Below are 16759 nucleotides of genomic sequence, written 5' to 3'. Positions count from 1 at the left end.
GAGTTATTAATTGTAAAGGCAGTTGTTGATGTCACCAGTAAAGAGGTCATGTATATTTTCTTACCCAAAGGTCCCGGGGCGAGCTCACAGCCGGTCAACATCATCACCCAGCCCTGTAGCCCAGTGGTCACTGTGGCCGCAGCAGGTATGGGCAAGTGCACTGTATCCACTCAGGCACTGACCATCGCTAATACAGCGCTTCTCACGTCACAACAGCAGCAGAGATTCGTCTTGCCACACGGTCAAAGGTCAGTCCACTAGTTATATACCGTTAATCTCTGTGTATACGACGCACTTTTTTTGCGCCGGAAAAGTTCAAAAGTCGGGGGTGCGTCTTATACACAGGTAAAGGATATTTTAAGTCCTCAAAATGCTACTTTTTAGTGGTTTTCGAAAATCTCTGTGTCTCGACTTAAATAACATAATGTGAATAAAAAATAGGATGTACTAATAGCTGCTATAGGTTCCTAATTTGAAGGGCAGAGATTTTTTTTTTTTTTTCAGTCTCGATAAATTATGCCCCTTCACATGGCACTCTGCCGGCCAAAGCTTACCTGTGGTTAAATCATAAACCATTAACCATGATTGTTTGCCCTGCCTCCCCCTTCCCCATCAGGACTGTGACGTATGTACAGCCAGCACACGCTGCCTCACCCAGCCCTATGATCATCCAGCAAGGAGACGCACTGAGAGGGAACGGAGGTAAGATCCAGGTACCAGCTCTGATCCAACCAGCCATCATGCCAGTCAAGACTGCCAACACTCAGGGTAAGGGCCAAAGGGCATTGCAGGGGTTCGCACAGTAACAATCACAAACCTTATAAAAGGGCCTAATTATTGTAAAGAATCCTAACTGGAAACTTTCCCCAAAAGTGGCGGCAAAATCTTCATTATTAAAGCCCCACTGCACTTCTCATAGCTGTTATTACAAACACCTCATGAAGTGACAATTAATTCTGAAACTTGACAAATACATAGGTTACTGATATCTTCTATTAAATAATTAATCTATATCTCAAACCGTTTTGGAATTATCGCTCATTGATTATTTACATTTATATCAATGATTCTGCATTGTGAAATCTCGGGGTGTAAACCAATAGTCCTCATATCCTTTGATACAGAGCTAATGGCCGTCCGGTTTCAAATAAATGATATCAAGGTGCTTTCTGTTAATGATTGTTTATTTTTTGATTTTCAGGTTCAACTAAGATTTTACCAGCAACCAAAGCTCCTGTGCAGCCTCAGCTGCAGCTCCCCATCGTCACTCCCAAACCTGTCAAGACGGTACCTCCTCTCAACCCAGTCTTCAACCTCGCCCCTTCCCACCAGCAGACATCCCACCCATCTCAACAACCCATCACCGGTATCGTCATGACGACCAACCCCGCCCAGCAGACATCCTCCTCCTCCTCCTCCATGTACGCCACGCCCTCGTCGTCCTCGTCGATGACGATGTTTGCGGCCCCGCAGCCAGGCATGATCCCGTCGGGGATGACGCTGTCGACCACGAGCACCACCACGAGGCAGGTGATGATGCAGGGTACGACTATGGTCGGGCAGCCCATCCCGATCACAGTGTCCATCAAGCAGGGCGATGCAGCGCCCTCTAGAGGAACCATCAGCGGGATGTTACATCATTCCAACACCGCACCCATCTCAACAATAGGTACAGTTCTTCGTCCTAGCTAGACCTTTTGCTATCTCATAAAGAGAAAATGTATGTTTTTGTCCACTGTACTGAAATAGATTTTCAATTTTATTGCTGGTACAGGATTACAATATTGCATCCATAAGTAAAGTTCTTTACCACACTAAATCAGTTTACCTGTGTCTAGCATTTTGAGGGCTGAATCTTAAACATTGTTTCAATGTTCTGTCAACTATACCATAAATGGATTATTATCATCATCATCATCATAATAATAGCTTATATTCAGTTTATCATCTCGTTTACCAACCAATAGTTTCTCTTCTCGCATATGTAAAATCATTGTATGAAATGTATATATATTGCTGTTGGGAAATAAATCAAATCAAATCAAAATCCTTTTTTTTTTAAATTTTCACAGGTCAGCCACAGCTTCAGATTGATAACTCGAGCATCCAGCCCGGCCCCAAGAAGATAAAAGCCACTCTGGCTACCATCCCCGTCGTTACCACCCTACCTCCCCACAGCCCTTCAGGGATCGCCCGTACGACCATGGGCGCTACCATGCAGATAGGCCCCTCCAACGGCACCGTCTTCACCTCGGGGGGCATCCCCTCAGCGAGCGTGGGCTACGCCAGCTACGCAAGCTACAAAGCCATGCCCAAGCTTGCACCCATCCAGAGTGCATCATCCAGTGAGAAAGGGGCAGGGAAGAGGAGTGTGATCAGCGGTGGTGGGAAAGAGGGTAGTTCAGACAAGAGTGCAGTTCCGGGGAAGGTTGACGGGCAGAGTGCGAACAGGCAGGGTGCCGATGAGAGTCGTGCTCATGTGGCGCAGCCGGCTCAAAGCTCGAAGTATATGACAAGAAATCGTCAGGAGGACTCGAGAAAAGACTCCCAAGCAGATACAAACAAAAAGAGTCTGAACAGGGAGGTGAAAGCAAATAGGAGAGAAGGTGAAAGGCCTCAAACCCATTCACATGTGAATGATAAACCTGCAATGAGAGGAGATGATGATGTCGAGAAGCCGGGTACAGACAGATCGGAAACGGACCAATCGGAGACTATCAGTACTAACCAAGAAACTAGTGGACAGGATGCAGGTCATGAGGAGGATGGAGGTCATGAGGGGTCAAAGGGCAAGCTGCAAAGGTCATGCAAGGGTCGACTGTACAAAAAACACATGGAGGAGAATGGCAAGGGAGGCAAACCTCCAAGGAGAGAAACTAGGGTAAGGATACCTGGGACCTGTTTCACAAAGCCTTTTTTCAATGAAAAATGGCAAAAATCAATGACAAATCTGTTGATAACCAATGAGAAGCAAGGATTTCAGTAGCTTATAGCAAAAACTGTCATTTGTCACTGATGACAAGTTTTGTGAAACGCCCCCCCCCCCCCCCCCCCCCCGGGGTTTCGATTAATAATAATAATAATACGAGTGGTTCCTTGTATAGCGTTTACGCTTGTCTTACTTGCCACTCCTGGGCTGTGTTTCATCAAACTAGAATTAGAAATTAGAAAGACTGTTGTACGGATCAGAGAAAAGGCAGTGCAGGGCTCCGTCTTATAAAGAGTTGATATTAATCGCAACTACGTATATAAGAGATATGGGACTGCAAACTTTTGATCAATAAGAGGACTTGCGATTAATTTGGATCAATCACAACTGTTCATAAGATTTTATATTTTCAAAATGTTATAAGTTGTATCTCTCAATGGTTTATATATTTTGGATTGATCTTGTTTTGCAGTCCAGCAAATCAGCGGAGAGTCCAGTCCAGGATGAAGAGACCATCTCTCAGTTGCCTAGCAACAAGGATGCAGACCATCTGTCATCGTCATCATCACCAGCACCAGCAACAGCAGGAGGGGGAGAGAGTCCAGAGGAAGGACGGAAGGAGGAGGAGAGAAAGAGGGAGGAACCAGCCGAGTCGATGGAGAGGAAGGATGAGGGATCACAAGAGGGCACTCACAGACAATCATCACCAGCAGAGATGTCATCCAATGAACCGGCTTCCGCCCCCGCCCCTCGGCCAGCTCACAACAACCCGCCAGATCTCCACACCCCTACCAAAGAAAACGGACTGTCCAACAAGCCTGCCACAGGCGATACTTCTGCTGCATCCGCGTCCACCTCAGTTGCCATGGATATGCATGCATTATCAGGGGGAGAGGCTGCAGGAGTCAAAGACGCAAGGAACCTGTCACACATACTGAAGAGGAAAATAGACGATGGCATGGAAAAGTAAGTGATGATGCGATGTTTAGTTTAACGTTCCAGGCTTTGATTTTGATAAAGACATAGGGTTAGGGTTACAACTGTGTTTTATGTTAAATTTAGGGTAGGGGTTCGGGTTACAACTGTGCTTTAGTCTAGATGTAGGGTATCGGTCAGGGTTATGTATAGGGTGGAAGGTAGGAATCTGGGTCCTGTTTCATAAACTTGTTATAACCCCCCCCCCCCCCCCCCCCCTCAAAAAAAAAAAAAAAAAGTTCAAATACCTGTTATAAGCTGCTGAAGTCATTGCATTTGGTTGACAAATTTGTCATAGAAGTTTGGCATTTGTTATTGGCGTCTAGTTTTATGAAACGGCCCTGTGAAGTAAAGGTAGGATGCTGAAAACCTTCAATTCCATCCCCACATGCTTGTATTATTCTCTATCACAGGATTATATCATACCTTGGAAGTAGGCATAAAGTTATACAAAACTTATTTCCCTCAGTGTCAGCTAGTGGGCTACTCTTGAATTTGGCATTGTGCAGTTACGGATGAACAAGGACAGTTGAATAGTTCATCAGGATTAAACTTGTCCTTCTCCAGTGACCAGTACTCAAGATTTCATTTGAAAGGATTATATAATTGCCTAATTCTATTTGTTTTCTTTGTGTGTAATTGATTCCCTATTTATAAATCCAGGGTCCTTGAGGAGGTGAACTTTGAAGCTCAGTTCAGGCAGCTTCCGGAGTATCATCCTGAGGACCATACCAACGAGAGGAACGTCATGCCCCTCACCGCAGAGGCCATCGTGAGCAGCTATAGGAGGAAGAGAAAGGGCTCCACAAGTAAGATACTCTCCTCAGAATTACAATGGAACCTGGGAAGTGTTTCACAAAGACTAAGATCGACTTTAAGTTGGACTTAACTATGGCAGGCCGTTCGTGCCACTATTTTCTCTCATCAATTACTAGCATTGGTTTCTCAAGGGACACGAATGTACATAATTTACGTTTTTTGATAGTTCATTATTGTAGGAAAAAATATATCTAAAGGTCATAATTGAGAGACTAATGGTGTGTGCAACTGGTGGCATGAACGGCCTGCCATAGTTAAGTCTGACTTAAAGTCGATCATCGTCTTTGTGAATTACCCCCTTGTATATAAACACCCCTCAAGAATAGCCATCTCTTGAAGTCTTGTCGGTCTTTGAAGACAGGTTGCTTTAGTTCAGGTTTGATTAGGAAATACATTTCTAGGAAAATGAGATACATGGTCTTCATAGACAGGTAGTCTTTCTATAAAGGTGGTTGCTAAAGCAGGTTTGCCTGTATTTGTCAGGTATTCGGTTGACTTTGGGAGTAGCAAAACATTTGTTTGTGTGAGCTATTTGTAGTAGATAAAAATAATGATAGCAGTGGATTTTTGTATAGCGCTCACCTCTGTTAGACTTGACACTCCTAGCGCTCCGCAATTATTACCCCATCTAATTAGCATGACTGGCGCTCTAGAATTTCAAGGAATTAATTCCTGCCAAGTATTAACTAAATCAATTGATACAGCGCAGCAACTATTTGAATGATTAAAAAACTAAACGCAAGAACAATTGAATGAATTAATCTCTTGTGACTTGAATGGGAGCAGAAAAATCATAGTAACAGATGAGCAGACGTTACTGTAAAGTCCAGTTTATCTAATGATATTTTAGTATGATTTATTGTTTCATAAAATATTCTCTCAGGGTCTCCACAAAGATTTTTTAAAGAAATATTATGCCTTTCCAGTCCCCTCCTCCTTATCTCCCTCCTTTCTCTTTCTCTCTCGCTCTCTCTCTCTCTCTCTCTCTTTCTCTCTCTCTCTCTCTCTCTTTCTTTCTCTCTTTCTCAATATTTTTCTCTTATTCAAAAGGAAAACAGAAAAATCACAGAAGCAGACTGGTGGAAGAATAAATTAAATCAGACAAAAAATAAGAGTTTAAAAAAAATTAATCACTATATGTATGAGCATTTCAAATTAGCTTAATAATTAATTTCACTGTAACAAAGTGCCCGACTACTAGTATGATCATGTATTTTAGATGGGATATATGGAGAACACTCCTGTTTGGTTTTGTACACACATTTCTTATTTTTCATTCAATATATTTCAAGTTTTCACTCATGTTTTCCTGTGGTTCTTCTGTTTCTGCTTTTGTTCAGCCAAACTTTCATCATTCAAGGTCAAGTCCCTTTCAAGATTGATACAGATTAGAATAACTTTTAAATGGATGAGTGAAGAAACTATATGCGACATTGGTCAAGTTAAAGAATTATATGATTTTATGTAAAGACATTTAAACAGGTGTACAGATGCAAGTAATAGGTCAATGTATTAACATTTCATTTATATCCTACAAAATACAAATCATAATGTGAAGTATTCTCAAATGTTACAAAAGGGACTTTTAGATTTGCACGTCTACAGCTTTGACTGCAACGTGTGACGTCATTTTAAGGCACTGCTCATGCGTTACGTCGTCTCAGTCGGCGATCGGGAATGCGTCAACCTTGATTTTCCTAAATCTAGTACATAATACATACATATTGATATTTATATAGCGCCTTTACATGCTCAAGGTACTAGTATGCCGCGTGCGCATAAAATATACAATTCCTCAGGTAGACAAAGGAACATCCCTTCCCTGCTATTATGCAAAAATGTGTAGAACAGGAATCACATGTATATTCACCTGTTCTACACATTTTTACATAATAGCAGTGAAGGGATGTTCTTTTGTTGAGGGTAGAATGAGGAACTGTATATTTTGTCCTCTTTTTGTGTCTGTGGTTTTCATAGTGTTAATTCCTGCATGCATGTATATCGTCGAGTGCAATCTAAAAGATTTCTAATTGTAGTCAACATGGGCAGTTGAGTACGTTGACACACATGATCAGTCAGAGTTCGTCATGTTCTCATCCACTCAATCTAAAAGTCCCTAATGTTACAGAACAGACTCTGAAGTATAAAAACCAAAGCTCTTCTTTTCGTAATACACACAATTACTTTTTTGGTTTGATAGGAACCAATCACTGAAAAACTATTTTATTTAATATTGTCTTCATACATGAAAACCACTACCCATGAAAACTATCAGAGGCATTCAAAAGGTTGAAAGAATGAGCATAAGGGGAATTTTTTTTTGATGTTGAATATATGAGCTTAATTTTAATTTCCAAATGCTTGTTTGTGTATGTCAACAAGTCTTCTTATGAGTTTTTACATTTCTTTAGGATGTCTTGAAACTTTTAAATCTACATGTACAGCAGTAATGTATGAATCAAATATTTTGAATATACTACACTGGCATGGAATCTCGACCTTACAGAGCAAAGAATTCTTTGGTGTTTGGTCCCCTTAAACTCATATAAACATAATTTAGCAAGATAAGATGGACATCAACAACTTCAATTGTATTACCCCACTTATAGTTGAGCTTCAAAAATAACTAAAAATAACTAGCGCTTAAAGGGATCCGGTAACTTTGTCTCAGATTCTGAAAACATATTCTGGATTTAGCTCATGATGCAATGATAATTATAAACCTTTAGGTCAGTCAGGAACCCCGTGACTTTTACAAGCCGATCGCCTGTCTGATTATCAAGATATTTATGATTGGAATTACAAATTTTGAAAACCGTTCGCCTGACGGTTTTCATAACACTACAGTCTATTGGGGAAAACGAGTATGGTAGAACTGGTCACTCCAAGATTTTTGCTTTTTTGAGGCACTTCTTGATCATTTTGAAGTGCAATTTTTTTAGGGCTTCAATATTACATCATATCACATACACTGATAACACGTAGGGCCGTGTATCTCAGTTATAACATTGTTAAACGATCCCTTTAAGCATATTATTCCCATTTACACCTGGGTGAAGAGTGGCAAATGTAGATCATACTGGTGGATTCAAGTCCAGTACCTTGTGATCTGCAGTCAGGTGACTTATCATCCAAGAACACAACATCTCTACAGTTATGATGCATAAGCTATGATACTACTACCCTGAATATGGGAACAGTGGTTTGTTAGATTTAATGACGGAAAACAGACCCTTATATTTCATTTTCGAGATTTTATAATACTACTACTACTAATGATAATAAAACCGTGCTTAATAATAAAAATAATAAAAAATGTTACTTATAAACCTCTTACCACCGAAGTCTCTTAGCCCTATAACAAACAAAATAGACTGATAAACAATTACATATTAAACAAAACAAAAAAGTGCAAATAAACCTACAAATTACAATACATATACATCAAAGTGAACATGTTAATTAATCATCAAGCAATTTTGAATAAATGTGTCTTAAGACTACTTTTGAATAGGTTAACAGTTTGACAGTTTTTGACATGTAAGTTAGTCTGTTCCCAAGTTCAGCAGAAGCTTTGCAAAAAGAGCGATTACCTTAAGAAAGAGTTGACACAGAAATAGAGCTTAGACTACCATACATATGTGTACATTGGTTTTCTAGTCGATGAAAACAAACCCTTATACATTGTACATGTATTTCATTTCGATATTCTACAATTGTACTACTACCACAGATATTTGTACATTGGTTTTCTAGACGATGAAAAACAAACCCTTATATTTTCTTTCGATATTCTAATAAGAAAAATATTATATAATGATAATGTTTATTAATGTGTCAAAATCTACAAATGCGATAGCTCCACTTAATCATTTATAGCAAAGAAGGAATCTACATTTGATATAGATTTACCAGAAGATTTAGAGTTCATATTTCCTTCAGATGTCTCGAAAGATATAATGGGATGATTGGTGTAATGATTGGTATTTCCTCAGAAATTGTTTTATGTCTTGAAAATCGTGAGCTGCAAAGTCCTGCAATGACTGATGACTATAGACTAACGCATTCTTGAGCATCATCATCATTTTTTGATGTTGAATGATCTTGTGACTGATATTTACTGTTATTCCGTTTATGCCTCAATTTATATAGAAAAAATGCATTCAATGTGAACATTATGACCACAGCGGTTGCCAAAATAGAATATATAATTATTGTTTTCAAACTATCTTCGGTCATTTTGATGGCATTCTTGCATGTTGTGTTTGATGGTAGGGGATAGTTCGATGAGTTAAAAGTCTGACTATTGTTGACCAGATCTGGGGTTCTGTAAGTAGAAATTGTTGATGTTTTTGTTGATGTGGTTGGACATGGGCCACTGCTACTGGTATTATCTAGATACAATGCAGTATCATCACATTCACATATTTCAGTGTATTCAGCCAATGTGGAAGAGGAACAACAAAATACTGGCTGTGATTTTCTGATGAGGATGGTCTGTTTCAATATAGTATTGGTTTCAGTAGGATCAGTTAGGGGAGGCATCCATACACCATTCTGATGGCATTCAATCTTTCCTGATAGACTCCCAACATTAGCTGTACAGTCTATTGAGACCCAGACTCTGCCCTTATCTTCACTCACAACACATGATGCCTTACCAGGAGGATAATCAACCTGTAACCAAATCCTGTGTGTTTGTTCAACTAGCATCTCCCCATCCTTGTATACAGACAAAATGTATGTCCCTTGATCAATGGGCAGTACGTTACTTATTGAAAACTCCAGAAAGCAATTGGCATTGTTATTTCTATTCTGGACGTTGAATCTTTGCACCTGATCTTGTGTCAAAGACAGTGGTGACCCATCTGAAGAGCGATAAAATGGGAGTCTATAAGAATGCTGTAATGTGACTTCTGTGCTGTCACATGGGTATGGGAAATTTAAGGTTGCTTCTTGCCCCTGCGTTAAGGATACTGCCTTAACTTGGTACCCATTTACACAAAGTATTGTGATCAAAGGGATGAGTTTTACCATAGTGCATTTAAATACAACCTTCTTCCTAAGCTTTAACATGGTTACCTGTGATTAAATACAGATCTCTTATACATGAATTACAATTGGACAATTTAAATTCCCAAACAAAAGTTAGAAATGAACGTATCAAATGGAAATAGATATTAACAGAACTGGATTTGTAGTGTATTGTTTGAAGTAATATTGAAGTCAATAAGACATCCTTCTAGATGGCAACCTCCACGTGGTCCAACCTGTTTCAAGTAATGTCATCAAAGCAATGTTTGCAGCGCCTTAGTACTCTACAAGTCCATGAAGTTTATGTCCGGCACAGATGTGTCAATAGATGTCCACAGATGACAGCTGGAGTGACTCAGTGGACTTCTGTTACAATGTCACCAACTGGAGAAACGTTCATGACAAATCCCTTTTCAGCAAAGCAATCTTGTCCAAGTTTACTGTATATTGACATAGACATTCATCAAATATATATGATAAGTCGGTTTTATCACAATGCAGGTATGCTCCATATTTTCTGATCAGTACATAACATTGACTGCATCTCAAAATTTGACTGCTGTATTCACTGGAGGAGCTTATCCACTTTTTTCTGTTGGGTTCATCTTTCATTGGATCCATTTTATTCTCCAAAAATAGGATCTAGGGCAATTGAATAGAAATAAACTTCTAATTCCTTTTTAGCATGTAGCTTTGTGGATTCTCTATTTCCGCTCCAAATCAAAGATGCGATTCTCGATATGAAAAGAATCCTTCCTGGGAGAACTACACATTCTTGGATGATCCTTTTTCTTTTTCTTTTTACAGTAGTTTTGGAACATTGACATAGCTTTGAATCATATTTTGACATGACGTGACTACTTATGAATGTGCAGGAAGGGAAATTTTGCCCATTTTCCACTCAGTATTTAAAAAGTCCATTTTATTCTTATGAGATGGGATTTGCATGGTGTATATATATATAAAGGCAATTGTACTTACCGTGTATGTTAATGAAGTGGAGCCACACAGCTGCAGACTAAATAATCCCTGTGTCAACCTAAACATAATTATACAGTAGTTAAACCTATTTTAATTGAGCTCAAAATAAATAACCAACCTCTTGTAGCAAACAGGAAATCATGGTTCATAAATCCAGAACAGGATATCAACGATAGTATTACCGGTAATAACATTCTTTCAAGTAAAGGAAGTCTCCCAGGAGAATGCTGGATAATCATTAGGAAGTAAATATGCTATGGATTCAACTTCAATTTGATTGTGAGTTACTTAAGAGAAAAAGGAATATGCACTCATGTGAACAATATGCCATGACTTCAAGTCTAAATCATGTTTGTAAAGAAAATATTTTCTTTAAATGAGCTTCATTAGCCTTTGTATAATCAATGTTATTACTAGCATCATTATTATAATTTTGTGTGGGGGGGGGGGGGGGGGAGTGGAAATGACAATTCGCAACAAATCAATTTTTCACATGCTTTAACAAAATTATGAAAGTTGGTAAGGGTATGAATAATTCAATTATTAACTTTATATGAATAATTTCTGTTTGCTTGAGCCTCAGTGTCAAAATAAATAAAATAAATCCCATATATGATTGTTATTTTAATAGGTAAGAGCGAGTGTGATTCAGACAACGACCCGACCTCGCCCTGCAAGCTCAAGTCACCCCACCGTAGAAGCTCCAGTAGCTCCGAACCCAGTACGCCGGGCAAGAGAGTGATCGGAGATGACTCTGTCTTTAAGTTCAGTGACAAGTCCCCCATGGAGTCTTATAGTGGCCATATGCGAGGTAGGAAGAACTGTGAATGGATTAGTATTCAATTTTGAGATATTTACCTCTTTCGAGTGTGTTACAGGTGTTTATCTTGTTTATTTTTGTTAACTTGACTTTTATTGGCAGTATGCCAGGTAGGAAGAACTATCAATTAATTACTATTCCATTTTGAGATCTTTGTGTGTGTCAAGGTGTTTTGCTTCTTTTGAAATTTCACCCAAACACAAACAATGCTTACTTTTCAAAAAATTGGTAAGAAGGACTTCCTCAAGTTCTAAAATGTTGGAGCCTGGATAATGGTAATTCTTTGAGGGTGCCTTGAGCATCCCCTATGTGAATGATACCTAGCTATTATTACTTCTACCTGTACTATTACTACTCATCATCCTAATACCACTGCTACCACTACTACCACTGCCACTACTACTACCACTACATGCACCACCACTACGGTTACTGTCATTCCGCCTTCTCCTCCTCCTGCTCATACTACCACTTCTAAAACTACCAGTACCACTACCACTAACACTACTACTTTTGCTCATACCACTACCACTACTATGGCTAGTACCACTAATACCACTACTACCACTACCTGACCCACTACTACCACTACCTGACCCACCACTACCATTACTCCTCTTCCGCCTCCCTCTCCTACTACCACTACTAACACTACCACTACTACTGCCCAACACTGCTACCACCACCACTACCACCACCACTGCTACCACTCTTGCTCTGTAATGTAAATATGTTCATAATCTTCTCTCTTGACATCAGATGATATAGACGAGTTTGAAGGAGAGCTGGAACGCTCTGCCTCCTCCTCCTCCTCTTCCCTCTCCACACTGCGAAGGATCTTGGATCAGAGACGGATCCTCGTCACCGAACTCTTCAAGAACAATGGCTATTTCCCCTCGGGTGAGTCACCTCTTTATTTCCCAATCCCTTTTCAATTAACTGTCATTTAAGCATATTAGGAGCTCTTGTAGCGCAGTAGAATATATACTTAATGTTGGATAGTTTCTGCGCTCTATAAATGTATAATTTATACAGTAGGCTTGCGGGTGCACCATGTGAGAGAGAGAGGGAGGATTGAGGAGTCCTGAAAAGGACTCTCGGTAATCTTTCTTGAGGGTTTGTTAGTCCTGAAAAGGACTGTTGGTATAGTCTTGAAAAAGACTGCTGGTTATCTTTCTTAGCTTATAGTTCTAAGGAGAACTATAGTGCTTGGAGAGGATGAGTGACGGGAGTGGCTCGACGTTTCGAACAGATTGACTATCCGTTAATTATTATAATTATTATCCCAGGAACTAAGGTTGTCTGACATGAGTTTGTTTTCTTGTTTTTTTAATTAATCAGTTTTCTCTCCTCAAATTGGCAACAGTTAAAGGGAAGTCCAACCCGTGTAATGGGTTCATTTAAATGAAAACAGAAAAAAGAGAGAAACAGAATGGTGGAATTTCAAAATGAATCGGACCAATATTAAGAAACATATTGGCCCGAATTCACAAAGGAGGTTTAGATTTAACCCATGGTTTAAACCCTCATTAACATAACCCATGGTTTAGAATAAGCGTCAAAATTAGGCATACCTTGCATTGCACGTCTTATATTAGACCTCTGGGCTCATTTTGCGCTAATTTTAGACCATGGGTTATGTTAATGAAGGTTTAAACCGTGGGTTCAATTTAAACCTCCTTTGTGAATTTTAATTGAAATATGAGATAACTATAGCTATGCGAATATCAAATTGGCAGAAATGTTGGTGGATTGTGACGTACTGACGAATAACTCTCCCATTTGTGGTGTTACATAATATCACAAGTTTCTTTCTTTCTTTCTTCTCCCAATTGATTGACAGCTCCGTCGACTGCTGCATTCCAGTCCAAACACCAGGACATGTTCCCTTCAAAGAACTGTCTGCAGCTGAAGATCCGTGAGGTCCGTCAGAAAATCATGCAGCAGTCCTGGGATGAAGAAGGGCCGGACGGAGAAGCTGCCGTACCAGGTAAGGCCCTGCCTGGGCCGGCATTAGCCAGTTCATATTTGCAGTCTGAGCATGAGCAGAAAAAGGTCATTGCAGACCAAATTGCGAAATACACGGAGACAAAATACTGGATACGTGCTCATGAAAGTTATGTAATCATTATTCATTTAAGCACGAGCAATGCGCTCTATGATACACAGATGGAAGTATTCTTTGAAATGAGGAAACAAAGGCTATTTATGTAGCACCTCCATCGCTGTAGGAGTGATTATTTCAAAATGTACAAAGTAGGACCTTTTCATGTTTTGAAGATCTGTTGATATTTGGCGTCATTTGGGACAAGCGCTAACCGTGAACTGGTCTGTTCAATACTAACATATTCAAATTTTATGCATAATGTTAGAAAAGTCGTTCTTGACAACCCAAACGCTTGTCCAAGGCTTGTCGGACAAAGCAACAAGTAATGTAGTTCATTCATTAATAAAAGGTTAATGGAATACCTCATCACTAGGTCCCTAGGAAAGAAACATCCAAAAAAATTAAATATGTTACTATGAAACACAGGTGGAGGTTTTCTTTTCGAGATGGCAAACAAAAAATATTCATGAAACACCACCTTCATTTTGGCAGTGATTATTCTAAAGTGCTCAAAGCGGGACTTCTCCATGTTATTCAAGATATGAGCGTTCTTGGGGATTATGTGCACATCACTTACACACATTAATTCATGGATCCTTTCAGTTTGTTGATCGTTGTATGAATAATGAAATATTTATGGGTGACTTTTATACTTTGAGTAAGATATTCTAATCTTTGCATGATCTGTTTGGTTTCTTCTGTGCTCAGGTACTCCGTCCACACCAAAGTCTCCAGCGCCCGGTAAACTTCACCTGACGTCTGTGAAGAGTGTTCGCCTAGGCGGTCCCAACCCCTCCAGCAAGATGGCTCTATCATCTACCCCTCTCAGCAGCTCCAACTCTGCCCTCACCGCCAAGTTCACCCTAACTCCAGCCCCGCCCCCATCCCCCATGGCACGAGGGGGTTCCCCCAACCCTCAGGGCTCCCCTACCATGAGCAAGTTCCATTACTCGCCCCACATGAGCCAGCAACCCAAGCCCATGTCACCGTTGGTCAAACTCTCTGCTCCTCAACAGGCCCAACCAGGCTCCCCGGCCCTCCACACCATCTCGGTTCCCTCGCCTGCTCTGCAGCACGGCCAGACCATCTTCGTCTATCCGGCCAGCCCCGGTGTGAACCAGTTCCAGCATGCTCAAGCTGCCCAGGGCAGACCACCTACCACTATTATGCAAGGAATGGCACCCCCCGGGGCAGCCAGTGGAGGGGTGACACACATAGCCCTGCATGGGCAACCTCATATCAATCTTCAAGGCAATGGAAGTGGTAACCAGACTCCCAAATGAAAATGAGAGTACAACCCCCTTTGTAAAGTTTTAAAAAAAAGGCTCCACCCCTTGAGGAGCCCAACTTATTTTACTTTTCATAAATATCCTTGGAATGCTAGGCAGGCAAAAGCTCTTAACTATTTGCTTTGATGATGTCGCTGAAGGGGTCGCACACCTAGCCCATAAATGGGTCATATGCTAAGAATTTACCTGTTTATTTGCACATGAGGCAAGGAGGGGGAATCTACTTTCCTTGACACTTTGCTTTGGTCTTCAGTGCAGCAAGCTTTAAACATGAAGTGTGAGCATAGCATGCTGTTTACCAAAGTGACTTTCACCTCCAAAGTATGGATTTGATGAACTTGAGAAGTGAATGAGCCCCAATCACTGTATGAGTAGAGAAAGTTAAGCATCTTGGGGAACTATCCAGTCACAAGTAATGAGGATCATCTGATCTAGAACAGCTTTGCTTAGTGGCAGAAAAAAAAGAAAGAAATCACTAAGAAATCATGAAAATGGACTTACATGTACATACCTATTTAGCAGGGCCACCAATATATACATGTATCTATTAGAGAGTGATTCAACTATATCCAACTTATCATAATGATATTGTTTCCACGTATTTAGCGCAGCTATTATACAGATATACTTTACTGCGCTTAATACTAAGTGTCATACTATTACCCAGCTATAGCAAAGCATTCAGGGAATGTCTTCCTACCGCATACCCATTTCTTGACCTGGGTGGAGAGTGGCAAATGTATGGTCTTTACACACGTTCTGGATAGCAAGGCAGGTTTGATTATAGTTGGAAGAATATATAATTATTAAAGCCCCTCTGCACTAGTTTGGCATGGAGGGACTAGATATCACTGCAAGGTCACTGGCAGGTGGTTATCTCATCAAATCAGCTCTCAATTAACATAAGAAAAAGAGAATCATGGGGGACCAACAGGCACCGATAAGGCATTGTTGGCTGTATGGAGGGCGCAAGTAGCTATAAGTAGTGCAGTTGGGCTTTAAAGTGCAATAATTGGACTTGGTACTGTACCATGGTATGGATGAAATGAAAGTTGTGTTTACATCACATGATCATTGGAGAGGTTATTGAGATGATGCAGAAAGAACATAAAGCAAAGTGTGATTGTTCGATATCAATGAAATGTTGTCATGTTCACATCACACCATTAGAGAGGTTTTTTAAATGTTGCAGAAAGGAAAGAAAGCCAAGTGAGATTGTTGGAAACGCTATTCTAATCTGTGTCATTAAAACGTTGTCATGTTAGTAGCACACCATTCAAGAGGTTTTTGACATGATGTAGGAAGACTTGAAGCAAAGGAAGATGGATGGAAATGTTATTCTAAATCTGTATCAATGAAAAGTCATGTACATCACACCATTGGAGAGGTTTTGTTTCAGTTGTTGCAGTTAGAGAAGAAAGCAAAGTGTGATTGATCATAGCAATGAAATGAAGGTATTGAAGTATTGATGAAGTATGAAAGAGATGCCACAAAATGTGAAGGTTGAAGTTGATAAATGTTCATGGAATCAATTGAATGTAGGTTGTGTTCATATTTATGGGCGCAAGCAAATGAAAACGTGTTTTTGATGCAATGAGCGAAAGTGTTGCCCTTAAACTGGTACTCGAGTACATGGGACGTGCCTTGGAATATGTGTTTGAAATCTCAAGTGTCTTTTTGGAACTCATTTATAACTCATACCAGGGAGAAAGTACCCTAATTACTTGTTAAAAATAACCATTCAATAATTTTGTTTAGACTTCTTGTAAGCATTATCATGGCCAAAACGTTGCAGCCATAACATT

The 16759-nt window shown here is 40.0% G+C and overlaps 1 protein-coding gene across 4 annotated transcripts in view; it reads left to right on the top strand.

Moving 5' to 3' along the window:
- Nucleotides 1-15418, top strand: part of LOC100890711 (protein capicua homolog) — a 29908-nt gene extending 14490 nt beyond the window's left edge. For 3 of the 4 annotated variants that reach the window (XM_030977798.1, XM_030977796.1, XM_030977799.1), the window contains exons 11-20: nt 71-248; nt 617-768; nt 1202-1669; nt 2073-2881; nt 3402-3895; nt 4547-4713; nt 11370-11549; nt 12318-12458; nt 13402-13548; nt 14374-15418. In XM_030977798.1, the coding sequence (XP_030833658.1) occupies nt 71-248; nt 617-768; nt 1202-1669; nt 2073-2881; nt 3402-3895; nt 4547-4713; nt 11370-11549; nt 12318-12458; nt 13402-13548; nt 14374-14948 (3311 nt within the window). In that variant the 3' untranslated portion in view covers nt 14949-15418. The remainder of the gene's footprint in view (nt 1-70; nt 249-616; nt 769-1201; nt 1670-2072; nt 2882-3401; nt 3896-4546; nt 4714-11369; nt 11550-12317; nt 12459-13401; nt 13549-14373) is intronic. The other variant, XM_030977797.1, reaches the window with a different exon arrangement.
- The last annotated feature ends 1341 nt before the right edge of the window (nt 15419-16759 follow it).

The sequence above is a fragment of the Strongylocentrotus purpuratus genome, unplaced genomic scaffold (assembly GCF_000002235.5).
Source record: "Strongylocentrotus purpuratus isolate Spur 01 unplaced genomic scaffold, Spur_5.0 spur5_scaffold_1, whole genome shotgun sequence".
NCBI lineage: Eukaryota > Metazoa > Echinodermata > Echinoidea > Camarodonta > Strongylocentrotidae > Strongylocentrotus > Strongylocentrotus purpuratus.
Note: the sequence above shows the minus strand (reverse complement) of the source record. Positions and strands in the feature narration are given on the sequence as shown.